General features: G+C 35.2%; 2 protein-coding genes across 3 annotated transcripts; one reads left to right on the forward strand and one right to left on the reverse strand.

Annotated features, from left to right (window-relative positions):
- Window positions 1-749: 749 nt before the first annotated feature.
- Window positions 750-22,445, reverse strand: LOC106072385 (uncharacterized). Of its 2 annotated transcripts, none has more exons than XM_056034668.1 (10): window positions 22,184-22,445; window positions 20,700-20,765; window positions 20,431-20,569; window positions 18,233-18,447; window positions 17,669-18,010; window positions 16,012-16,422; window positions 13,447-13,566; window positions 12,931-13,047; window positions 11,409-11,537; window positions 750-5,138 (listed from the first exon to the last, which is right to left on the reverse strand). In XM_056034668.1, exons 1-10 carry the CDS (start codon window positions 22,236-22,238, stop codon window positions 4,156-4,158), a joined length of 2,577 nt encoding a protein of 858 aa, XP_055890643.1. In that variant the 5' UTR covers window positions 22,239-22,445; the 3' UTR covers window positions 750-4,155. The 2 variants fall into 2 exon arrangements, with proteins under 2 accessions (XP_055890643.1, XP_055890644.1); XM_056034669.1 differs by having other exon boundaries at window positions 22,151-22,445.
- Window positions 22,446-23,167: 722 nt separating this feature from the next.
- On the forward strand, window positions 23,168-26,213 carry LOC106052988 (uncharacterized). The gene is made up of 2 exons (XM_013208463.2): window positions 23,168-23,392; window positions 25,239-26,213. Exons 1-2 carry the CDS (start codon window positions 23,194-23,196, stop codon window positions 25,781-25,783), a joined length of 744 nt encoding a protein of 247 aa, XP_013063917.2. The 5' UTR covers window positions 23,168-23,193; the 3' UTR covers window positions 25,784-26,213.
- Window positions 26,214-26,825: the final 612 nt, after the last annotated feature.

Here is a 26,825-nt window from a genome sequence, read left to right on the forward strand (position 1 = left end):
AGACTGGGATTTTGAATTTCAGGACTTTTAGGGCACCCCTGAGTCCCCCCCCCCCAAACTCTAATGGGTACCTGACTTTAGTTGGGGAAAGTAAAGGCAGCTGTTCATTGTACTGGCCACATGAAACACTGCTTGTTAACCGTTGGCCATAGAAACAGATGACCTTAACATCATCTGCCATGTAGATCGCAAGGTCTGAAAGGGAAGCTTTTTTAAAAAAAATTAACTTATTGGTATTTTCTTTTTATTCTTGTTCAGCTTGACCCGAAATTGGGAGTGTGAGAAATAACGTGCACAAAATGTTTACCAAAAGAGACTGAGTGAGATGATATACAAGTTTTGTACAAAGTAATTGTTTCGTTTACACTTCCATCACTTTTCAATAAGTTTTTTTGACTATCTATATATCTACCGTCAACTAGTGGGAGAGTGCCAAGCAAAAACCCACAGCCCAGGATATTTTAAAAGCGAAAGTGGAGCTGGATAGGACACACTCAGCAAGAACATTAACAGTACCAATGTTGCAATGTTGCACATTCTTATATTGGAATCCGCAAAAATAGGAAAATGGGCAAGCCCAAACAAACATGGGAGCAGATGAACAAAAAGCTTCAGTTCAGTGGAGAGGTGTGGTTGTAGCCCTATCCCCCGCAAAGGGTTTACTTGAATAAGTAAGTCATGTTATGATTTTGCCAACTATTTCCCGTTCACAATTGAAATTCACCTCAAAAACAAAAGAAAGAAAAATCTGCTCAAAATACATTTTATTTCCTTCAATCTTTACACAACAAAGCAAGTTATAATTCCTTTCAACAGGCAAAAAAACAAAAACTTCTCTCTGTTATGATGATCTGTTTCCAAAGTTTAAGAGAAATACCAAGTACTCTAAATAACAATGATGTCCACCAATTCTTTAGTGTCATAAAGCTCAAGAAGCCAGTCACATTGTAAGTGTAGTAAGGTCCATTAACAATAAAAGAGGTTCAAGTCATCAGTCTTATGTTATAATGTTATAGAATAGCATAACATTGTAGATTATGTATTATGAAAATCCTGTTTGACAAAAATGCTGTAAGACATGTTACATTTAAATGAATGAAAAGTTCTGCCAATGTCACAATAAAACATGTGAACTTTCAAAGGGCAGCTCTTACAGATACAAAACAATTTCTTAAACATTGAAGCACAGCCTTTAGGTAAAATAAACAACAACATGAAGTTTTCAAATCATAAGTTGGATCCTATGATTATGTATATAAAACAAATTACAACAATGTGATGTTCCTTCTTATTAAATAATCCTAGACATCAAAGGTTAACATAAACATATTGTCAGAGTTTGAAACATTGATATTCATACCCAAAATATTACATTCAAACAAGCGTTTATTTTCCAGTGTTTAGGATATAAATGGATTTAAGAAATAGATTTTCCTTTCTATAGTTTAACTTAACCATTCCTTACAAAGTTAGCCTATTGAAATAAATAATTTGAAGTCAAGAGTTTGTCTTTGCTGATGGAATAAAAACAATGTGTAGATTGATTTGCAGTATGAATGTATATTTCCTACAGTATAGTTATGTTTTGTTATGGGTAATGCACAATTGCAAGACAAGTTTATTCAAGCTTAATAAAGGTTACTACCCGGTTTAATTATTATTTATAAGTTATATGATAAGTTGTGAATAAATTTAAAATGCAATCTATTCATTATTTCTATTTCATTGGAAACATTTGATGGTTAACTTCAAAACAAACAATAAAAATAAACAAATCTTGTGGTGTGAACCTTTAATTCAAAACACTTCCTACCATTTCTGTTTAATATTCAAAGACCAATAAGTCTTCTAGGTGAAGACACTGCAAGATGTATATGTAATTCATTGAACAAATCACATAAAGAAATATAAGTACAGTTAGTTTTTTGAATGAACATTTAGAAACAAGTTATCTTCAAAGAAGAAAAGCAAAAAAAATGGGTTAATTACAATGTAAAATTAGACCAAGTATATTAGCATTTGTTTTGAAAAAATATTTTTAACTAGTAGAAATAGAAAAACAAAAAGCATTAAATTAGTCAATAATTCAAATCAGAAATGCTAAAGATAAGTAGAATTCACAGTAAGGAATTGTATTAACTTAAACATAACATTAAAAGAGAATTCATTTTTTTTTAAGCATTTTGACATGACCAATAAAAACATGTTTGACCAAGTGCAACATTATATTACAGATCATTTAGGTAATTGGTAAAGTTGCTAGCCCTTTATTTGGTTTTAACCAGCTCTTATGAAATGTATCTAGTAAGAACTTTGAGATTCTTAGAACAGAGCTATGGTCTGCTAAACTAAGAAAGCTGGCTCTGGCTCAAATCTGATTTAGGACTGGTAGTTTTAACTTTTTTTTTTAAATAGGATTTCTGAGTCGACCCAACTATAATGGATCCTATACATCCATAAGAGAAATTTAGACTGTTGGGTGCTGCACCACAAAACATGAATGTTTCTGAACAAGATCTTAAGTATTAATATCTTAAATTAAAACTTCACTTTGCAAGCAAGACAAAGTGATAGTGCAGCTTAGCAACAAGTTCAATCTTTACACTTTTAAAGGGAACTATACAAGAAACACAAACTTTAAAGCTTCATCATAATATAGGCAAAAAGCCTCTTTTAAATTGTTTAGTGAACGAAATAAATAAAAACATAAGAAGCCACCAAAAGGACAAACTACTAGGTAGTATTACATTGAAACCAACAAGAAAGCAAGATAAAATGTGTCACTTTGAAGAAATCTAAAAAATAAATTATAATTTTAAGCATAACAAATAAAAGTTATACCTATGAAGTTATTCAAATAATTATGCATGCATTGAATAAAGCTTGTTATAAGAGGCAGTCAAAGCAATATGAAGGAAGATGTCAACTTATTCTATATCATTATTAAGTTTAAAAAAATGTTCTTAATATAATCAAACTAAAAAGCAATATGGCGATGATGATAAAACTTCCCCAAAAACTGTTTGGCCATTGTAAAAAAAAAATAATAAAAAAATTCCCCTTATAATCTCCACAAAAAGTGTGTCTCAGATTAAACAAATTGTAAAGTAATTAAACACAATTTTTATAAAAAATTTATAACAAATACTTAAAGCTTGAGGCATAACAAAGTAAAATCTTATGAAAGCACTTGCGTTGGGAGTTGAAACTCTATTATATGTATGAATAGGTATTTTAAGTATAAATATTTGTGGTTGCTATTCTTTTTTTTCCTATGTTTGAATTCAGTGATTACCTTTCGATTTACCATTTAACAAATAAGAAATCCTTTAAAGGACAATAATGGACTAAATTACCTGAGTTTCTATCAGGTGTTTAACCTGAAGAAATTTGTAGTATTAAAAAGATATATATTTTTTTTAATTTATAGTTTGTTTAGTCTTTTATTATAGGTTTAGTACTTTGAAAGTTTCTGACTAAAAAATGTAATATATCTAAGCTCCTACCGCTATCAGAATAGTAGGGGATTGATAGAGAGTAAAAAATTGTGTATGTGAGATTTGCTCAGATGACACTAATGTAATGTAAACATGGATGATGTTAAGTAATCAACCCTTTGGATATATATATATATATACAAATTACATGCTTAAAATTGTGGATATGCTTGTGAAATTCATTATAATTTGTGCAAATTAATATGCCAAACATTGTAATCAAACAAGCTCATAGGTGACCTGATAATTCATTCACTTTTAACAGCTATATCATTGATGACAATATACTAACATATAGATGTGCACTAAAAAAATAAATAGAAGTTGCTTGAATCTGGGGTAATAAATAAAACATATCTAAAAAAATTTTTTTTTATAGCTATGACAAAATCAATGAATCTTTATTAATAATGGTAAAGAAATACAGTGAATTAAAAATTTATTTAAAAAAAAAAATAAAAGAAAGATGATCTTAGCACATCACAATTTGTTCAAAAAAATGTTATCTTTGAAAACCATAAAAATCAGCTCACTAATATTAACCTACAAATAAAAAAAAAATAAATTAACAATTATATTCAAACATGTCTACACATAACAGAGGTGATTTGATTTACATGAAACAAGTTGGGTCAAAGTATTGGTAAAGATATCACAACTAAAAGCTACTTAGCAGGCAAACTGTGTCACTAGTCAGGTCATCATTAATATTTGTAGTATCATCGTTCCCAGCAAGGATGCACTCAGTATCAGAATCATCGTCTATCAAGGTGTCCTGGTTCTGACATTCAACTTTGACCCCATCATTGTCTCCCAAACCTATGCCTGATGTGGAATCCAAGGAAATATTTGTGCTGTTACTGTCATTGTCTTTATCACTGTCCACCTGAAGCTGGACTATATTGGTTCCAACTGAATGCTGGAAGGTTCTCAACACAGAGGTCAAGGTGGTTTCAGGGCTTCCATTGAGAGAAGCCTGGTTGATCTCAGTTTGAGAGTCAGCATACTGACTAGCCTGAGACGTGTCATCTGGTTGCCAGTTGTCCAGAATGGATTCATCATCAGACTCACCAGAGGAATCAAGAGTGTCATGAGAATGCAACAAAGATGAAACTGTTTCATGATAAGGTGGTGGCTGTGAAAGACTAGCAAAGCAAGTGGAGTCTGAGTCAAACACATGAAACATATCAACTCCAATGTTGGAGGTATTCAAATGAGCTTCATGGGATGTTATTCCTGCTGGATTCTGATTGACTTCTCTGTGCCTGCGACTGTGTCTACACCTTCTGCTTCCTCTATGGGATCTCTCTCTTGGAACTGCAAAAGTGGCATTATCTTGTTCATTCACACCATTGCTGAATTGAGGAGCTCCATTTTGTCCCTCTTGGGCGAGAAGTTCCATGAATGCCTCATCATATGGCCGAGAGGTCAACATGGCTTCGTGGTAAGGAGGTGGAGGTGCTCGTCTGTGGAACATTTCTGCCAGCTGGCGGCTAAGTGGAGTTTCATGGCGAGTTCCTCTCCTCATGGTGTTCATGCGCATGTTGTACAACTTGCACACACATCCAAGTGAAATGACAAGCAGGAGGACACAAATCAATGAACCAACCACTGCAGCTACAATAACTCTAGGTGAAGACACTGAAAGAAAGTATAATAATGATTGATTAGCAGCTCAGGGTAAATCAACTAGAGCATTGGAAATTGTTCGTTAAATGTTTTTGCATGTTTTGGATGTTACTTCAGAGTTGAAGATTATCTATCCTAAGCTCCCGCAGGATGGCTGGGGATGGCAGTGGACGGGGTATGAACCCAAGACCCTCAAGATGACTGAAAGACAGTCCAGCATATTCACTAAGTATTTGAAGGTTGAAAGTTCAGCTCAAGCTCTGCACATATTCACTAAATATTTGAAGGTTGGGGTCTTAAGCTAAAAACAGACCAACAGTAAAGTGTTTATTTTTTAAGTAAATATTTTAGTTCAAATCAAATAATAGAGATGTGACTAATTTTGTGACATTAACATTTCTAGGGCCAACATTGGTTATAGGCAAATATCTAAGGAACAAGATGGAAAGACTTTTAAGAGTGGAATTTTTATTTCCTTTACTCTACAAATGTTTATAGCTTTAAACCATTTAAGAGTCTTGATAACCACATAAAGAGAGATTGCAGTGAACTTCTAGAAAAAAAGCTTCAACATCGGAGCCTATATATCATCCATAATATTAGAATAGAGATACTATGAAAGAAACTAAAACCTGGACTACATCAGGAGCTAGAACCTACACATCTTGTGTGAAAATGATGAAGAGAAAAAAAAAATTAGTTGTCTATAAAAGGTTTTGCTTAAAAAAAATGTCAACTTGTGTCTTAACAATAAGTAACCTATGACAGTGAAATTTTAGTTTCACTTTATATCAATCAAGCCATGAAAAAAGTCTTAATTGGGTAATAGATTTAGTCATTTGAAATATTTTTACTTCCTTAACATATTTACTCACAAAGTGGGGGCTCCTCTCTCTTCAGTACAAAGGAGTGCGTGATGTAGGTGTGGCCAATCCTAAGTCTGGACATGGTCGTGCTACCACGCCTTGTCAGACCCTTAGATGTGGGCCGCCACCTGACATCCGCCACAATCTGCCTGAGTTTACTGTGAGTCTCAGCCTCCCATCAATTCTGCCACTCTCGATAGGTGGCAGAGGCAATACTTTGTCTCAGATCCGAGTAATGAATTTGGGTTCCTGACACCGCATGATTTAGGGCTCTCTTTGCTTCTCTGTCTGCGGCTTCGTTTCCCTCAATGCCAACATGGGAGGGGACCCAGATGAAGGTGACACCCCTACGGTCGGCTGTTATTTGGTCCAACAGCTTCAGGCTCTTATGTACCAATGGGATGTCAGTCTTCATCCGCCCCAAAGCTTCCAATGCAGATTTGGAGTCGGAGCAGATTATAAATTTCCTCCTTTCTGATGCTTTTACGGCCATAAGTGCAAGCAATATTGCGTGCAATTCGGCCGTAAAGATGGAGCAGCCATCGGGGAGTCTACGGGAGATTGTTTTGTTCCGAAAGGAGCAGGCACACGCGACCTTTCCCTCCATTTTGGATCCGTCTGTGTAGATGGTGCCACAATCTCCGTAGCTCTCCTGCAGTTCCCTAAAGTGGACTTGTAGTATGCTTGGGTCTGTATTTTCTTTTTTGAAATTGAGGAGGGATAAATTTAATTTGGGTTTATTCATTAGCCAAGGAGGGTTCTGAGGGGTTTCTATTTTAGAGATTTGGTCAATGGGTGGGGTTAAATTTTGGATGGGTTCTCTCATTCGAAGGCCCAACGGCTGTATGACGTTAGGCCTTCGATTATATAATTCTACCTCTGTGGGGTTAAATATGGAGTCAAAAGCAGGGTTCGTGGGGTTGGATTTTAGCTTGACTATATACTGCATTGCAAGCTTTTTCATTCTTATATCCATGGGGAGTTCTCCAGCCTCCACATGGAGACTTGGGATAGGTGATGTACAAAACGCGCCGAGACAGAGACGCAGGGCAGCATTTTGTATTGGTTCCAGTATTTTTAGGTACGACTTCCTTGCTGCTCCATATATTATGGATCCGTAGTCTAGCTTGGATCGAATTAGACTCCGATAGAGCAGCAGCAAGGTATCTCTGTCAGCTCCCCAGCCCGTATGGCTGAGTACTCTTAATGTGGGGGAGAAAATTAAATTTGGAATCTAAGGTGAGGCCTAAAAATTTTGTAGTTTTCATGACAGGGATCTTCTTTTTGTGTATAAATAGTTCAGGGTCTGGGTGGAGTCCCCTTAGATTACAAAAATGCATACTAACTGTTTTGGAGTCTGAGAATTTGAAACCATTATAGTTTGCCCAACCCTGAATTTTGTTTAAACATAACTGTAATTTTCTTTCTAAGGTGTTCATGTTTTTCCCATAAGTGAGAATGACAAAGTCATCAACATACAAAGAGCACTCTATGCCAGGGGACAGCGCATTTATGATGCTATTTATTTTAATGTTGAACAGGGTGACTGACAGAATGCTGCCCTGGGGTACACCCATTTCCTGGTCATGAGTGTCAGAAGCGGAGTTGCCCACTCGAACCTGAAATTTTTGATCTTTCAGGAATTCCTCCACAAAACGGGGGAGGTGTCCCTTAAGCCCCATAAGCGCCAGGTCACGTAGAATGCCATGTTTCCAGGTTGTGTCATAGGCCTTTTCTATATTGAAGAATACAGCTACTAGATGTTCTCTTCTGAGTAATGCATTTCTAATATAAGCTTCCAGCCTTACCAGGTGGTCAGTTGTTGTCCGCCCCTCCCGGAATCCGCACTGGTAGTTTAAGATCACTTTATTCCTTTCCAGGTACCAGACCAGCCTACTGTTAATCATTCTTTCCATGGTTTTGCAGATGCAGCTTGTTAGTGCTATTGGTCGATAGTTAGCTGGGTCAGAGCCGTCTCTTCCCGGTTTAGGTATCGGTATAACTGTGGCTTTCCTCCAGCTGTTTGGGAAAGCGCCTGTTTGCCACACACAGTTATAGACCCCTAGCAGGACTGCCAATGAGGGTTCGGGAAGGTGCTTGAGGAACTGGTAATGGATTTCGTCTTCTCCAGGCGCTGTGTCATGTGACTTGTCCAGCGATTCCCACAGTTCCTCAAGCAAGTACGGTTTGTTGTAGTCTTCATTGTTCTCTGACCTGAAATCAATGGGGTGTCTTTCCTCCCTGGTTTTGACTTTTTGGAACTCTGGCGTGTAGTGTACAGTGGATGATTTTTCTGCTATTGAGGATGCAAGGCAGTCAGCTATTTCTCTGGGGGACGTGACAGTTCGTCCTTGGTTTTTCAAATGCCCTATTGCATTTGATTCTTTCCCTTTGATTCGCCTTACTGCCTTCCAAACCACTCTAGCAGAAGTTTTGGCATCCAGACTGCCGACAAAACTTCTCCAGGAATTCCTTTTGGCTGACCATATGGTTTGTCTAGCCTTTGCTCTAGCTATCCTGAATAGCTTTAGGTTTTCCTGGGAAGGATTCTTTATAAATGCAGCCAGTCGTTTTTTCCTATCGCCAATAGCACTTTTGCAAGCTGTATCAAACCATGGTTTGCTAGGCCGTTTTGGATTTGCAGAGGTTAGGGGTACAACTTTCCTGGCTATACTTAGTAGCTTGCTAGCAAAGGTATCAGCTGGGTTCTGTTCATCGAGGATATTTTCTGTGATATCCTCGGAGCATCTTTTTTGGAATTGTTCCCAATCGGCCTTATTCAGTTTCCACCGCTGAGGTCATTCTAATGAAGGGAGATTATTAGTAATGATGATTGGGAAGTGATCACTTCCCCGTAGATCATTGCTAACTGACCATTTAAAGTTGTCCAGAAGTCCGGGGACGCATACGGTGAGGTCAATGCATGTGAGTGATCCAGTTCCTGGGTGCAAGTAGGTCGGTGATGCATCATTAAGTATGCATAAATCATGTTGGAGGAAGGTATCCTCCAGCATATGACCTCTTGTGTCGGTATTGTTGGATCCCCACATGGTGTTATGGGCATTGAAATCCCCAAGGATTAAATAAGGCCGGGGGAGTTGTTTCAATAGGTCCTCCATGTCTGTTCGGTTTAATGGAGCACCTGGTGGTAGATACAGGCCGCAGCAAGTGATAACCTTGTGAAGGGTTATCCTAGCTGCTACGGCCTGTAGTGTGGTCTGTAGTTCTACCCTCTCATGGGGGATGCTATCCTTCACAAGGATACAGACTCCACCTGATGCTCTCTCTGCATCCTCAACATTCTTGCTGTAAGCACGGTAGCTTCGGAAGCTGATGCAATCTTTCAGAAATGTTTCCTGTAAGCAGACAGCTACAGGAGTCTCGGAGTCCATCAGTAGCTGCATTTCCTCGTAATTGGCCTTGAGGCCTCTACAATTCCACTGTACAATTCTGGAACCCATGGCTTATTCTAGATGACCTACTTGGAGCTATTTGGCCTTGGGAGGCCCCCGGAGGGGTTTCCCTTTAGTCCAGTGACCTTGGTATTTTTATTCTTGGGTTTGGATGGAGAGGAGGACAACCCCCTTTTGGGGGAAGTCTTTCTCTCTGGAGAGGGGAGATCCCTCTGGTTAGAGCGGAGGTTATTTCCTCCTCTCTCACCTCGGGCATCCTCTCCGCTTTGATTTCTCCCCTTGGGGAGTTGGTCAACCTCTAACTCGGTAGAGGTTGGGGTGTCTGGCTGGGTTCTCTGAGGAGAACCTGTGTCAGACATGATGTCTCCGGGTTCTCCCGAAGTATTGGTTTTGACATGCTGCTCAGTCTCCATGCTCTCATCAGCGAGCACAGAGAACCTGTGCATGACAACAGGGCTTTCTTGTTTCTTCAGAGGTGTGTTCTTTGGCGGTGTTTTCTTCTGAGTTGGAGGAAGAGGAGGGGGTGGTGGGGTCAATGTGTTCGTCTGTGTGGCTATGGATCTTCCTATCTTAGCAACAGCCTGGGCGTAGGTCTTTGTCAAGCCGAATTGGCCCTTGGGTAGGGCCAGTACAGCCGATTTCGCCTGGCTAAAGGTACATCCGTTTCTTGCCTTGTACTCCTGCACGGCAACCTCCTGTTTCCACACAGGGCAGTCCTTGGAGTAGGCTGAGTGGCCAGCTTGACAGTTTGGGCATTTGAACTGGGCTGTGCAGCCCTTGTCCTCATGACCCTCTCCAGCACATCTGGCACACACAGTGTTCCTCTTGCAGACTGCCGCGCCGTGTCCAAAACCCTGGCACTTGAAGCACCTATGGGGTTAGGTATGTAGGGCCTCACTGGAACTCGTAGGTATCCTGCCTTCACATACTCTGGCGGTGTCCTAGTTCCGAATGTGAGGATAATAGTGGCGGTTTTGACCTCCTCACCCTCCCTGCGCCTGGTAATGCGCCGGGCATGGGTGACTCCTTCAATGCCCTCCACTATTTCCTTCTCGGAACATTCCAGTAGGTCCCTAGAGCTGATTACACCTCTGCTGGTGTTCAGACTCTTGTGTGGCATGACTTCCACTTGGAGATCACAGAGTCTTCTGCATCTTAAAAGCCCATCAGAGTGTGTCTTGCTGTCTACTTCTACAAGGAGTTCCATTGATTTGTGTAGCTTAGACACACTCTTGCGCTCTCCCACTACTGACTTGAGTCCCTTATAGATAATAAAAGGGCTCAACTTTGTCAGGCTTTTTCCCTCCTCTGTGCACCTAACCACCAGAAATGATGGCCAGGTGGCACAGCTTTTTGGGACCTCCTCTTTTTTATCATCAATTCGACGTTTCTTGCCCAGACATAGGTCTGGGGCAAGTAGTTTTGTGTGTGTTTTTTTGTCCATATATATTCTTGTTAATTCGGCACCTGTGCTCCCCACCCGCCATCGAGTCCAACGAGGGGACGGGCCATTCAGATGTCCAGAATGAGCCCGCCAGGGCTACACAGGTGCTATACTCAGTCAGCTGCTACATCGGACATGTGTCCGATACAGCAGCTCACTGATTGACCCTCCAGCCACCGCCCTCCAGCATAGGTCGACGACCTATGCTGGTAGCTCGGCATGACCAGCCGGTTGACCCAGAGCGGGCCATCTGGGTCTCAGGTCTAGGGGAACTTGGAGCCAAAGTATTGTGTTGTTGTGGTTTATCCTCAGATAGCCACCACTCAAACACCAGGATCTCTTTATTCCCCCTTACCCGTCGCAGTCCACGGCAAACGGACTGGTCTAGGACGTAGTGAGAATTTAAAGTTAAGGAGACAGTGTGATGATCAATGAAGGCAGACTTAGGAAAAGAGGAGGCAGACACAATGATAGAAAAGAAGTAGGGCACTTTTGAGCTCCAAAAGTGCTAAGGAAAGAGGAGCGCAGTTTAACGTCATGTCTTGGGACGAATACTCACAAGGAGAACAATCAGTCTCATCACTGTTGTCTGTACAGTCACTGGTCCTGTCACAGTGCCACTTCTCATAGATGCAGCGGCCATTATTGCACAAGAACAAGCCTTTCTCAGAGGAACACTGCTCAGGAGCTGCACGCACAAACAAAATAAGTCATTACAAGATGAAAAAAATTGTCCTACATTTTAGGATGAAGCTGAATTTTAAGTACAATGTTTTGACTAAGTTTAAGTGGATGCAAAGGAGACCTATACTGTGATTAAAATGTTTACTGATGCATCCAAATGTGTTTCATAGAGAGAGATTCAAAAGTTTTTATTTGTATAAATTACTTTAAATTGTTAATAGATATGCTATGAATGTATTAATGGATCTTTAAAATACTTTGTATAACTTTATTAATATTACAGGAGTGCCATGAAACATAACTTTCCAATTTGTATTTGTAAATTGATATACAATTTATTGAATCCTTTAATACAAAAATAAATAGTTTCAGGACAAAAGTATTTCTAGGATTAGAAAATATTAATGTGAAAAAAATGTGTTGCTATTTAGTCTAAGATAGATATCAAAGAATTATTTCTTATGAATAGTGTGTGTGTGTGAATTAGTGCAGGACATCTGTTCTATAAGTACTATAATTAATAATTATTAATTGATAAAACATGCAGAACAATATTAGTTCTGTTACAGCCATAATCTTAACAAGACAAAGTGTAATTGTATCAATTAGTTTGGATCAGTCATGTAATTAAATTTGTAATAGATCTAGACAAACAACAATAAATCTGTATGATTAATAATATTTTTACCAATTATTTTTGTTTAGCGCTATTTCATGCTTTTAGCTTTCTCAATACATATGACCCTATCACTTATCTGGACCAATTGGGAAAATGGGAGTGGGGTGTGGGTGAATGACCTGAATTCATACTCATGGCTCACGCCTCCTAGGGCCAAAGTGCTAACCACTCGGCTAGTGAGGTACTTATGACTAGAGAAGATTGTTTAGTTATATATTATTTGTTTCAATATAGGGTAGAGTGGCGACCTATAAAGGGAACTAATTCAGCTGATACCACCAATTCAGTTTAAGATACCAAACAAAATAATTTATTACCAATAGTTAATTAACTAATTAGTAATTTTTTAAAATTGATTCTTGTGTATTGTGAGGTAAAATAAATAATTGTGCAAAATTTCAGCTTGATCCGAGATTGGATGTCAGAGAAACAATGTCTACAAACTTTTTACCTGACAGGACAGACAGACAGAGTTGATATAAACTTTGTAAAAGCAAAAGCATTAATGCTCTCAACATTGTTTATACACCTAGGATCATACCTGAAATAGCCTTTGATATTAGTGTATAAAAATGTTTCCTTAATATTAACAAAATTATTTTTCTCTACACAATGATACACATTAGAAAGTATTTAAGGTATTTGCATGAACTCGAGAAGAATAATGAGTATGGCAGAAGTTCAGCAACACATAATTGAATACAGCTTGATAACTTACTACATCCCATCTCATCAGCATAGTTTGCACATGAGCCTCTTCCATTACATCGCTCACTTTCCTTGTAACAAAACAAGGAGCTTGAGTTACAGCTAAACTCTCCAAGTCCACAGTTGTCTGGAAAGAAAGAAAAACAAAACAACTAAAAAAGAAAAAAAAAAAAATACTGAAGGGAGGACATAACAACATAAGCAACTTTCTAAAATACTATTTCAAGGTTTTAGGCACAATGCACAAAATTAGGCCCCAAAGGAAGGTCTAATATTTATCTTCAGATTAGCATAGTTATATGTTTTCTATACAATAAATTAGTTTTGTGAATATAATTGTTTCATTACCAAAGGTCCATATAATTAGTTCACCCATCAGCTTACAACAGTTACCTCAAATCTTTAATTTAAGTGATGGTGCACACCCATCACCCTCTGGTCCATTTATGCCTGGCACTAAGGCATCCACTGATAATGTTGTTGCGTGATGTATGATTAGAGCCAAAAAAAAAAAAAATCAACCTACTTCTACAGCCTTTTTCATCCGCACCATGTATAGGACAGTCCCAAATTCCATCACACCGTTTATAAACAGGATAGCAAGCAGCTTCACCTGTGCAATTCAGGTATCCATTGGGACAAGCATCTAGTAAAACAAATGAACAATATAGAATCATTGAATTTTTTTATTGAGTTACAAATTATTTAAATCCCTTTTATGTGCTGGTAGAAAAAATATATTTCAAGCAACATAAGTGTAAAAAAATAAACCTAAAACTATACACAAGTACTACTTTTTAAATGTCTCTGTAAAAGGTAATACTAAGATTAACATACATTTTAAGTAATTAAATGGAACGTTCAGCCTACATCGCAAGATCAAAATAATTAAGTTATACTTACATTCAATTTGGTTTTTATAAAAACACATATTCAGCCTATTTCTATTTCAATTTCATATGACCAAAAAATAAATGTATACAATGTCTACAAAAGCAAGCAAAACCAAGGAGAAATGTGCGCATAAATTAAAAGCTTAAATCGTGCTCAAAAACGGAAGAAAGTTTAATCTTGTACATTTTTATACAAGCCTGCTTTAAAAACCAAAATCGTGAATATAATTTTTTTTCGGTAAATTTAACCAATGCAGTTTTGATTGGAAAGGTGTTTAGTTGTTATAGGCACACAGAAGGTAATAGCTGGTTAAATTTTCTTATTTGTCCACAGAAAGTGGGAGAATGTGTGAGATATATATTCATTGTAGTGTAACTGAGTTGTTTATTTTCTGCGTGTCAGAAGGTCATGTCCAGTGTGTCTGTTTATAGTACTTCAACAATGTGAGATGTGCTTGTATTCATTCAATGTTGACTAATCTTGTTGAATAAAGACAATATAATGGTTTTCTAGTATTTGTTTTTTCATTACATTTATATATATATATATATATATATATATATATATACATATATATATAGTTCCAATTTTTCAGGTGAAGGAAGCTATTGTAAATATTGAAAGGAATGAAACAGAAAATTCATGTATATTGCAGGACCTTAAATTAAGTTAACACTATATTAATACAGGCATAGAGGGATAGTTGTTATTGTGAGCAAAAGAAATATACTTTCAATGAATGCAAATTTACAAAACAATTTTGAACATGGTCCTTATTTTGGTTTCTAATGATAATTTTTGAGTTTAAAAAAAGTTTTTAAAAGTGAATAAAAAAAGAAACTATTAAATGCATTACAGCATTAGCACTATCATTTTTTTAAAAGCTAGATAAGATTATTATAGATAGTAATTGTCACTTGAGTAATGCTAACAGCAAGTTAAAACTATTAACACAGGGTTTCTGCACCAAAGTCAATATGAAATTCCAGGAGATTTCCAGGAGAAATGATAAAATTCCAGGACATAAAATTCATGCCAAATTATTACAATAGTCAAAGTTGGTGTAATTTAGGTTTAATAATTAAATACAATTATATAGATATACAAAATTACTGTCGGCACTATCCAGAGTTTAAAAAATTTAGTGTTCACATGCTGGCTAAAGAAAGTATCCAGTCTATTGAAGGTGACACAGAAGGACTGGGAGGCAGCAGAACTTAAACGGAATTGTGCCATTGCATAAATTCAGACTTAATGCTATTAGTCATCTGCACTGACAGCCAAGCAGAACAAAGCTAATCTAGGAGCCATCATCAAAATCTTGCAAAGGGTATTTAGGTTTTTGTCATTTTAAACTCTGGACAATAGCATTCTTCAATGGAGATTTCTCAACGAGTTTGAGAACTGTTGTCAGCAGAAAATTTCTGCTTTCCATAATCTGGAAATTTAAAACATCCCTAGCGCTGGCTTCAGTTTCAATTTGACAGCAGATTTGGCTTTTCTCTAGTCACTAGTTATTAAATTCACAGGTGACAGTGCACAGAAGTAATATGATCTGATAATTTATTACGATGAAAAAATAATGACACAAAATGAAACAGGAAAAATTTTAGTCTTAAAATTATAAGGTCTGAAGATGGATAACATAGATACAATTTGGATAACATAGATACAATTTGGATAACATAGATACAATTTGGATAACGATACCTTATATATCTATGTCATGGAGCAGTAAACACATTCTGCACAGACTCTGACATGCTAATTTCACATTTCTGCACATGACAGCCCATCTGCTGACTTTATGGTGCCAAATTTTTTTAATGCAGTTTTTTTTTGTTTCCTTCGGCAAAATTCCAGGATATTCAAGGAGATATTTCAAAATTTCAGGAAATTTCCAGGACTTTTAAAGTTTTTTGAAATTCCAGGAGCTTTTTTAAAATAAATCTCTAGTAGCTCTAATACAATAAACTTCTTAAACATTTACTTTGTTTTTAAATTACTGCATGTATAAACTATTATAGTAGGAGTATAATGTAAATCTTTGTTTTTAGTTACTGCATATATAAAGTATCATAATAAAAGAGTATAATATAACATAATTAAATCTTTCCAAGACATTATTGTATAACTTAGCTATTATTAAACTAAGTTAACAAGTAATACAATAAAACAAAATCTAACTTTTACTTACAAACAATGGTAAATTTGAATGTAAAATTGGCTCTTAAGCTAGATGTTGGAAGATTTGGAATGTATCTTATGAACACATTGTTTCCAGATGAATAAAGATGGTGAGGAATGGGAAGACCTCTCATGAAAGCCCCAAGGAGGTTGGAAGATTCATTAGGCCCATCATAGAAATAGACATAATCCCCATGTAGCAGCTCAAAAGTTTCAATGCTAATGTCGTAGTGGTAAGGCCCTGATGGGTTTACATATCTTAGCTTCCAGTAGAAAAAGCTGCAATGCTTTATTGCAGAGTAAACATCATCATTGTTTGTGATTTCTCCAGTTGAAGATGAAAGGTTGAGGTGGCAATAGTCAGAGTGTAAGGGATATACAGGCATTGATGGTAGGGTTGTTGTCCATCTGCTGGAAGTGACTGTTTAAAAAAAAAAGAATAAGTTCAAATTTGTTTTAAACAAAAAGTAATATGAGAACTGCTTCCACAGCTAAAAAAAACAACAACACATTATAAATATGAACCTGGATTATAAGACATGTTTGACATTTTTTTTTAAATTCTCATTTTGAAATAAAAAATTGACTTATTAAACGAGAAGCTATTTATTTAATAGATATAGGTTACTATTATGGTGCATTAAAATACTTTTTTGTCAACGTGTTTTTTATGTTTGTTACACTTGATGAGATAAACTTGTGACATATGCAGATTTAGAGGTGTCGTAATTATAGTTCAAACATGTTAAGAAACAATGAAGTAACCTAGTGCTAATATACTTTTTCTAGAGTTAAATTCTTTTGGACTCGAAACAATAAATGTATGTACAGTAAAGTAAAGTAGATACAGGATACAATACTAATGATCAATAAAAATAAGCAACTGGTTACTTCTGTCTAACTTTCTAGCTCTCTCCCTCTAGTCACAAGCTACTACTCCTCTTTTTACATCTTTCCTTAGAATAATCCAGAACCATGACACCTCAATGCCCTTGACCCTTTTACATTTAATTTTCTGCATCTGTTGTTTGTTTTTAATTTAACCTAGATGTGTTAATAATATTTCCCTGCTGTAGCCTTGAACTACGTTTTAATCAGCGTCTCTCTGGCATTTTCTTTTTCCAAGTGTGATAACGTGTGATTTAATTTGAGCTAGGCAAACTGTCCTCATTTTGTGAACAATGAGGTGTCACCAAGGATGTGATACTCTTCATTACACTTCAAAAACATAATAATTATACCACACAAAAAAAAAGTTACAATAACTACAACAAAATTAACTTTTTTAGGGAAGCCAAGTTGTAAATTAAAAAGCAACTTACAAAGTATTTTGGTACTAAAATATTTTAATATAATATTGTAGATATAAAAACTCTTAAGAATACAAACAATTGTCTAGGTCAGCGGTTCTCAACCTTTTAAGTTCGGCAACCCCTTTTTACAATCCCCCACTCTGCCGCGACACCCCCCCAACACAAACACACATACAGAAGAGTAGACAATAACAATCCATAATTTCGATGGTCTTAGGCGACCTCTGGCAAATCCTCAATTGACCCCCAAGGTGGTCGTGACCCACAGGTTGAGAACCCCTGGTCTAGGTCATTATTGCATCTATGAATTGAATACTAGTAGGCCTCTATGTAAACTCTATGAAACAAACTTACCAGCATTGAATGTGATAGAAATACTTCCAATAGAGCTCCTATTTCCAGGTATAAACTGAATATAGAAAGAATTTGTAGTGGTCATTAAAAAATTTGGACAATCTATATAATTATAGCTTCCAATAAGACTGGCTGTTAGACCATTTCCATCATAAACTTTCAATAAATCTCTTTCCATTAGAGAGCAGGTTTCAAAAAACAATCTGTAGATGACACTTTGGCCACCTGGACTTAGCACTGTCCAATAACAGGACTGTAAAGTGTCCTCAAGATAAAGCCTTTCATGTGCTGTCATTGAGATGTGCCCAGAGTTGCTATACATTTCCTGGCTACAGCCCTCAGCTGGAAATACAAAACAAATGTTATTTACATATTTTTACAGTTTGAACTATTTTTGTAAAGCTGGGAACCAGATGGTTTAAGACTTAATGATCTTAAAAAAAGAAAAAAAAGGTGAGGTTCATTTCTGCCAGGCTAAGAGGTTTTTAAAATCCACTATCAAGATATTTTAATTAAATATACAATTAAATAGTAATAATAAAAAAAAAAAGAAAAGGAACTCACTTGATTCATAAGACATTTTAAATCCTTTGCCTCTAATTCCTTTAGCACTACTATTAAACACAACATAAACTTGTGTATTGAAATTGGTTAAATTAGCTTCAAATGTACTAATGATGAATGTTGAATTTCCACAATACCGTTGTTCAGTAGTAAAAGCAATCATGATGTAAAAGGTATCACAAGACGAATTTTCAGGGATATCCAAGAATAGAAATCTGGTGGAAAAAATGTTAATGCATTAAAATGTTATCAAGTATGAACTACAAACACAGGAAGTACAGCATAGGACAAACAAGCCGACCTTCAAATTCAGGTTTAAAAAAAATACAAATAAAGTTTCCCCATTTCAGTAACTGACAATTATTGTAATTATTATTTATTTTTTTTATTTGTGATTATACAAGTTTTATGTACTACTTAAGTATTTCATAAATATATAATAGGCATAATTCTCCTTAGAAAATGCCAAAAATTTCATATATATATATATTTAATAATCATCTTACAACATAAGCATAGTATTTTAATGCTACAGGATCAGTCAGTTACTAAGATCAAAAAGATTGATACCTAATGTTATCTAATTAATCTAAACCTACAATACAAATATTTACAGGGTTAGTAGCACTTTTCCATGACAAATTTTAGGAGATTTTAGAAGGTTTTTTTAAGGAGGAAATGTATGATATATATATATATATATATATATATATATATATATATATATATATATATATATATATATATATATATGTATAATATATATATTATGTGTGTGTGTCCCGTCTGTTTGTGTGATAGATTGTAAAACATACACAAAACTATGCACTTATCAAATCAATTATTGTTACTTGATTTTGGAAACAATAAATATCTTGCCAACATCTGACAGAAATAATGTCATCAGCTGTGGTATGTCCACAGAAAATGTAATGAAAGTTATCTTTTAATCAAGTAACAACTTAACTGTCATCCCAAAACCTCAAACAACCATTTTTTTTTTAAGATTTATTTAAGAACATTACAAATGGTTGCTATTCCATTTTTTAAAATAAGAAACATTCTTAGAGATGCCTTCATAATGTGTATTCTATAAGATGGAAATGTACATTTTTAGTTCCTATGTGTATCTTTTAGATACTAGAGTCATGGTGTACATTTAAGGTAATGTTTTATTATTATTTTATTAGCTGTGCTTAAATCCTCCTCATAAACAGACCTGTAATATAAAGGCCTATTAGTATGTTTAATTGATATTTGCTTACTAATATTAAAGAATGACTTTTGGACTTTGAGGGGGAGGGGGGAATATGCCTAATTAGCATTTTTTTTACAAGTGAGGATTTCTTTTTCAACTAGATCTATGTAGATAACTTTTACGGACTTTTCACAGCTGTGTGCGAAATATTTTCATTGAATCTTCAGTAGATCTAGACTCTAGATCTAAGTCACTAAAATTTGCTGACTTTTCACGTCTGCGTGAGAATTATCTTCTCTGAATCTACCATAAATCTAGACTCTAGATCTAAGTCACTAAATTCATGGACTTTTCACGGCTGTGTGCATATTATCTTGACTGAATCTACCGTAAATCTAGACTCTAGATCTAAGTCACTAAAATTCGCGGACTTTTCACAGCTGTGTATGAATTATTGTCCCTAGATTCTAGTGATTTACCGTAAATGTAAAATCTTGCTTATTTCTAGAGTAATCTAGAAATTAGAGTATCGAGATCCTTAAATTAACTAAAATCTAACTCTAGAAAGGCTACTATTACTAGCTAGATCTAGATGATTTATAGACTTTCCACGCAAAGTCACTCTTTTACAAAAAGATTTTTGGCGAGGGCGGGCCCGTTACTGGTCAGCTCATTAACACAGCCAGACCGTAATGTCATGTTATCAGAATGCCCTAGTTACGCCCTTGTTCCCCCCCCCACACCCAATGTTTTGCAAAAAATAAGCACAATTATATTTTTAAAAAATATTGGGTAAAAATTTTAGGAGAGTGGAATAAATTTTAGGAGACTTCTGGTAATTTTTAAGAGAATTTTAGGATTTTAGGACACTTTTCATTTTTTAGGAGATTTTAGGAGCACTACGAACCCTGTATTTAAAATGATCTCTGCAAACTGAAAATTAAAAAATAACTCATTCCGGGAATAAAAGTAAATTAATGTATAGACTAGCATGACTTACTTGACTGTAACCTTTGTTCCTGGTTTGCCATGCAGAGTCCATTTTACACATACATCAACTGGATAACTTTGAGAATAATAATAAGGACTTTCTAAATAGCCCTTTTCAGGAGTAACTATACGATCATCATGTACACAATCTGAAAAAAACAAACCAACTTACTAACAGCAGTGATACTAAATATATGCATACACATAGGAATGTATAGATGGTTTTAAATGTCTGATCCTATTATTCATATTTTTAGCAAATATATTAGAATTACTTACATGAGTTTATTAAGGAAACAGACAAGCAGAAACTCAGACATGTGAACCACATTGTGCTTTTGCAGTCTGATTGAAAAAACAAAAATGGATTAGCCATTTATATTTGGGATAAGATCTAGTTATGAGTATTGTCTACTATTGTACACAAAAAAAAAAGGGAAAAGCAACTTTTGGTTCTGTGCTGTCCAAAAAAAAAAACTAAACCATTACTCATTACTGGACAAGCAAATACAGTATCAGTAAGACAATAAATTGAATAAATAGTATAGGTTTGTTCTTTTGTGTGACATCACATATTCGACAAAGGTTGTCATGGCAAGGGGTGTCAATGGGTTAAGCTCCCATTGTCTATAAAATACTCCTAATGGCATGTGTCTCAAATAGCCTCTGACAACTGGCCTGCTCGTGTGGCTTAGATATTAAGCCCAGCTAAACTGCTCTTACTAACAGGTGAAGGGGTGAAGGCGGGTATATGGCGCCATAAAACCGGGAGCTTCGGGCAGATAGAGCTCGTCAGCCTAGTAACGCAGTTCATCTCGGAGAGAGGTACTCTGACTTCAAACCCCCGCTGCCTTGCGGTACCGAGGCTTCAGGAGACAACCTCGAGGAGAAATCAGGAGTGAAGCCCCTTAGGCGTTGGGAGTATCGGCTATGAAATTCCCTCCGGTAGCTTCTGCAACTGAATTGGTGCCAAATGTAATGCAATGCGTTCCTTTGGATCACATCAGCAAGGTCAAGAGAGGGATCATGAGAGGAAACTCTGGTGCTGCAAAGTAGCTAAAACAACACAGGAGACAACAGTTACGGATTATAAGTCCAACTTGATTGGCATAATGTATGGACGCCACAGGTTGTCTCTGACTGTGGGAGAGGTCTTCGCGCCTCACTGATCAGCTACCACCCGCCTCAACCTGGGCAGCCCCCAGTCAGTTAGGTGCTGATCCGCCACAGTCTGCCTGCTCTAATGGGTGCTTGATTAGCCACACCAGATTCTGATCCGTCTCAAGATTAAACCAAAACCAGTGACTCGTCTGGGCGCATCCATTGCATTGCCTTTCGAGACAAAAGGAGCCATATAGCATATACATATTCGACAGAGACCTAGAGCTAGGCTAGAGTGTAGATCTAGAAATTAGTAGAAACCCTTTGAAAATCTGACTGTTTTGGATGCCAGAAAAATTACTTCAAACAGAAAAACATCAAGTAATTAGGTTACTAGATCTAAGTTATTATTGATAATTATTATTATATTATTTAATTATTATATAATAATAGATCTAATAAAAAAAGAATATATTTTCAATATATATATCATTTTCTGTATATCAAACACATATTTAATCATGTTAGATCTAGATCTATATCAAAACCATCGGAATTTCCCTTTAATTTTAATAAAAAGACGACCTATTTTTAGTAAAGTTTATTATTATTAAGTATTGACTGCGTACCCATTGATTTTCACTTCACACACTCAGACTCACACTTCTTGTTTTCAATATTAATATCAATAATTAATATAAATAATATCCTGTTCATGTGGGAATCTGATCTCGTCGACAAATAAAACTAATAGCAGGTAGATCTATAGATCAAGATCTACATTCTATTTCTAATCTAAAATCGAAGCAGTGTATGGAGTGAATTTTATGTGTTTACAAATCTAATCTAGATCTACTAAATCTATAATATTTGTTCTTTCATTTCAGTTCCTTCTTATATAGTATATACACATCCATTTTTCTATTAATTGTAGTCAATGTACCAGATTTTTTTCCCAAAGGCACCAAATAATATTAAATATAGACATTATAGATCTATATCTAGAGTAATATTGATTATATAGATCTAAGATATACTATAGATCTATATCCAATGTCACAATTGAGTTAATAGAAAATATAAACAAAAATGTATATATGATCCTGCACTGTAAAAAATTCGCTTTAATCTTCAATCAATATTTTATGAATTGATTTATAAACAAGTTTGTCAAAGTAGGCTACTCTAATTTTGTTATTACATTTATTAAATTTAAACAAACAGATAATGTATTTTTCAAAATTTAAATAAAGTTGAAATAACTTTGGTGTAATACTGATTGTAATAAACTAATGAACAATAGGTGTAAATATAGCATTTCACATTTCTTTGTTGTTACTTCATTATTTTTGTACTATATAAATATTTAAATAAAATATGTTTTAGGTAGCCTTTAAAAATTAAGAGAAAGACTTTAATCTTCTCACGGTTGAAAGACTTGGGTATGCATATTTTTTAATATTTATGTTAAAAGTCCTTGTACTTAAATTCAGCTTAAAAATGAATTAACTATTACGAAATCTAGATGTAGAATTTAGATTGTATTAGTATTACAAATAACCTATCTGGCATTTCATTTTATCAAAAGTCACTGACCTATAAAACATTTGTTTCAACTAATAACATGTAGCTCTTTTACATAGAAAATTCCATTCCTTTATCTCATATCAACATGGAAAATTCTGATGATGAACGTGTAGCCGATGCTATTGTTGACAAAGATAGATCTACAAAGCGTGAGCTCCACAAGCAAAACAAAAAACCAGGAATTATATACCTGAGCACAGTTCCGGAATTCATGAGTGTTCAAAAATTAAAAAATATTTTCGGTGAATACGGAGAAGTGAAAAGAACATTTTTTCAGCCAGTGGGTAAGTAACACTCACTCAACTCACTGTGTGTAACACTAACAGTAACACTACAGTGACTACAGTAACACTTACATTCTTACAACTTACTTACAGTGAGTAACAGTGTTACAGACCTTACACTACTAACGGTAACACTACTACTATCTAGATCTAATACTAACAGTTAAACTTAAACCTGTCAGTTAAAGTTAAACTTAGTCTAGATTAGATTCTAGACATGAGATCTAACAAATCTAACTAGAATCTTAATCACTTGTCTAGAATAGTCTAGATCTAGCTAGAATCTTAATCACTCAAGTCTCAGAGTCTTTAAAGAAAGTTTATAAGACTAGACAGAGAGTCTAGAATACAATTCAATATTGATTGTAGTAATTTTTGTAGTAATATAATATCCAGATTTAGAGTGTAGACTAAACTCTAGATCTACATATTTAATATTAGAATCATCATTAGAGTTTGTCTAGTAGAGTCTAGAAAAGAATGTATAGATTACTATAGTCCTAGTACTCTAGATTATTAGTCTAGATCTAACTAAAAATTTTCAATAAATATTCTGGATTTCTCCAGCTTGGTCCATGTCCATCTTTTCTGCTAACACAGTAACAGTGTTGAATGTTTTTGTTGGATCAACATATATTAAGAAGAGATCAGCATTTGGTACATTCTGTTCTTGCTTGGCATTTTTCCTGGAGCTGCCTTTAGCTGATTGGCTTGTTCTAGAATCTATATGATGCATGATGAGCCGATTTAGTAGGATGTGTGAGAGGATTTTCCTAGCAATAGAGAGAAGAGATATTCCTCTTTGCAGGGTTTCCACTGCCTCCTGAAATTCCAGGATGTCCAGGAAATCTGGAATTTTAAAATATCTCCTTGAATGTCCTGGAATTTTGTTGATGGAAAAAAATGGCATAAAAAGGCAAATTGGGCACAATTGCAGTGGATGGGCCATCACAGCAGAAATAAATCCGAAATCAGCGTTTCCTAGTTTGCGCAGAATGTGCTTACTGCTCCTCTATTTATAGATTAGTATTATTATCGGGTCAATTTTTCAATGAGCGCATTAATTTTCATCCAAATTAGATCTACATTACGCATCTTCAGAACGTATAATTTTTTAGACTTGATTTTTCCTGTTTCATTTTGTGCCTTATATTTTCGTCGGACTACATTATCAGATCATATTACTTCTGTTTACTGGGAATTTCATAGATAGGTCTAGTCTAGTGACTTAGATCTGTGTCCTAATTTTGTGTTCAAAGCTAAATCTAGAATCTAGTTTTATACAAGAATCGTAGACCTTATCTAGTTTAGACTTGATTGTTCGATCTTTGTATTGTTCTTGAAAATGAGTACTAGATTTAGATCTATATACAACCTAGTTTGTATATTAAAATGCCTCAGGAGACATCGCTTAAGACATTCATTGATTCAAGTTTAATGCACTGTGCCAGACTGTGGCTTGAAAAAGATATAAGATCTCAGATCTATCTAGATAGATCTCAGATCTATCTAGATAGATCTCAGATCTATCTAGATTTCTAGATCTACAAATCTTGTCTTTAGAAATCGTAATCAGTGACACTAAACTAAAACTTGTTGTCAATATTAAACAAAAAAATTTCAAACATGGATGAAGCAGCACTTGAATCAAATCGGAAATCCCATAAGCACAAGCAAGAGTATGTTAAATCAGATGGCTGCAGTATTTGTCACTCATAAGAAAATATATTTCTGTAATAAAATCATAAGCCTGTGTGTTGAGATTTTTTTTCAAAATTCAGATTGTTTGCTTTATTTTTTATTTTGTATATAAATTAGCTTCTAACATATTTTTTTTTCTTTACAGAGAAGAGTTACTCTTATAAAAAGGGTCTACTCTTTACTGAAGGATGGGTTGAGTTTTCCAGCAGGAGTGTTGCCAAATATGTTGCACTAGTTCTTAACAACACCCAAGTTGGCGGCAAGAAGAGGAATCCTTGGTACAGTTGTATCTGGAATATTAAATACTTACCTGAGTTCACATGGACAGATGTTAATGCTGATAGGGAACTGAAAAAGGCTACATTTGAAAGCAGACTAAGAGCTGACATATCCCAGGTTAAAAAACAGACATCATTTTATACAAGTAGTTTGGAGAAATCCAAAGCAATGGATGAGATTAAAAAACGTAAAGAGAAAAAGGGTGAGGTGTTTGAGCGAAGGGAATTCGGTGATGGTGTGCGACAACGGTTAACAGATGAAGAAGTTTTGGCACAAAAACAGTCGCTGAAGCGCAAATCTGACACCTCATCTGGAGAGAAAAAAGCCAAGAAATCAAAAAGTACATTTGGTAGCAGTGATGAATTAGATACAAAAGCATTTGTTATGAGCCATATTTTTGGCATGACTTAATGTGTAAATTCTTGTTTGACTGCTGAATTTTTTAATAACACACCCAACTGGGCATTTGGTCGGAGGATGGACATCAAGATTTTGTTTAACAACTTTTTGAAAATGGATATAAACACATTTTTAGGCCATTGTTTTAAGTAGCTTAAAGTTTACTTTTACCAAATTGATTGAAACAATAAATTTATTTAGCAACATGTAGTCAAAAAAAAATGAATTTGTTCAATTTTATGTGCTAAGTGTTCCACTGATATTACTAACATGTATCCTTATCAGTAGTATTCAATGTTAAAAGAATTTAAGCCATACATTTATGGTGAACTATTAAGTAAATAGGTGAAAACTATTTGTCATTCTTATAGTTATTAGCAACAGATACCTGTTTCATAGTGCTTCACTTTATTTGATCAAGACCTTCTTCTTCTTTTTTTTTCCCCTCCAGGTTTCATTTTTGTGCCAAAATTAGTACCTGTAACATTTGATAGCAGTAAAATATCTGTAGTGTGAACTTCAGTAGCTCCTCAAATTATTTGTTGCTCCTTCTATCAAGATTTGTCTAATAGGATTTTTGTTTCCTCACTTGTCTTGCCCCACACTTTCATTAGACCTTTATTTCAATGTGTTGTTCTGTCTGCATATGTCAAAGTGTTCTCTTTGTTAAGCAGTTTTGCATCAATCTATACTTCTGTTCTATTTCAAAAAAATACCTGTAGGCTAATTTTCTCAGACATGATTAATAAGTACAAGAATTATGTTTAGATCTGTGTTCAACTTAAATAATCTACTTTTAAAGGTGTGAAATATTTTTTTTCTATGGTGAACTGTGAAGCTTAAAAATTATTTTCTCATTTTTGTTCCAGTAATGAAACTTTTTTCAATCTATGTATTAGTTGTTGTTTAAAATATACTTAGACAACTAAGATTGAAATAATGCTGTTTGATTAACCAGTGTGTTAAATATTGGGAACTCATCCTAGAGATTTTTTAAATTATGAAATGTGTTAGCTATCATTTAAATTATTGACATCATTAATTGAGAAATGAA

The sequence above is a fragment of the Biomphalaria glabrata genome, chromosome 7 (assembly GCF_947242115.1).
Source record: "Biomphalaria glabrata chromosome 7, xgBioGlab47.1, whole genome shotgun sequence".
In the NCBI taxonomy this organism is placed as follows: domain Eukaryota; kingdom Metazoa; phylum Mollusca; class Gastropoda; family Planorbidae; genus Biomphalaria; species Biomphalaria glabrata.

Excerpts from the sequence above, each read along its gene's own strand:
- LOC106072385 (XM_056034668.1), bottom strand. The coding sequence starts at position 22,238 with ATGAACAGGATATTATTTATATTAATTATTGATATTAATATTGAAAAC. Across the intron at positions 13,567-16,011 it reads ATTCAAATTTACCATTGTTT|ATGCTTGTCCCAATGGATAC; the intron begins GTAAGTAAAAGT and ends TTGTTTTACTAG. Across the intron at positions 5,139-11,408 it reads TGAGACTGATTGTTCTCCTT|TGTCTTCACCTAGAGTTATT; the intron begins GTGAGTATTCGT and ends ACTTTCTTTCAG.
- LOC106052988 (XM_013208463.2), top strand. The coding sequence starts at position 23,194 with ATGGAAAATTCTGATGATGAACGTGTAGCCGATGCTATTGTTGACAAA. Across the intron at positions 23,393-25,238 it reads AACATTTTTTCAGCCAGTGG|AGAAGAGTTACTCTTATAAA; the intron begins GTAAGTAACACT and ends TTTTCTTTACAG.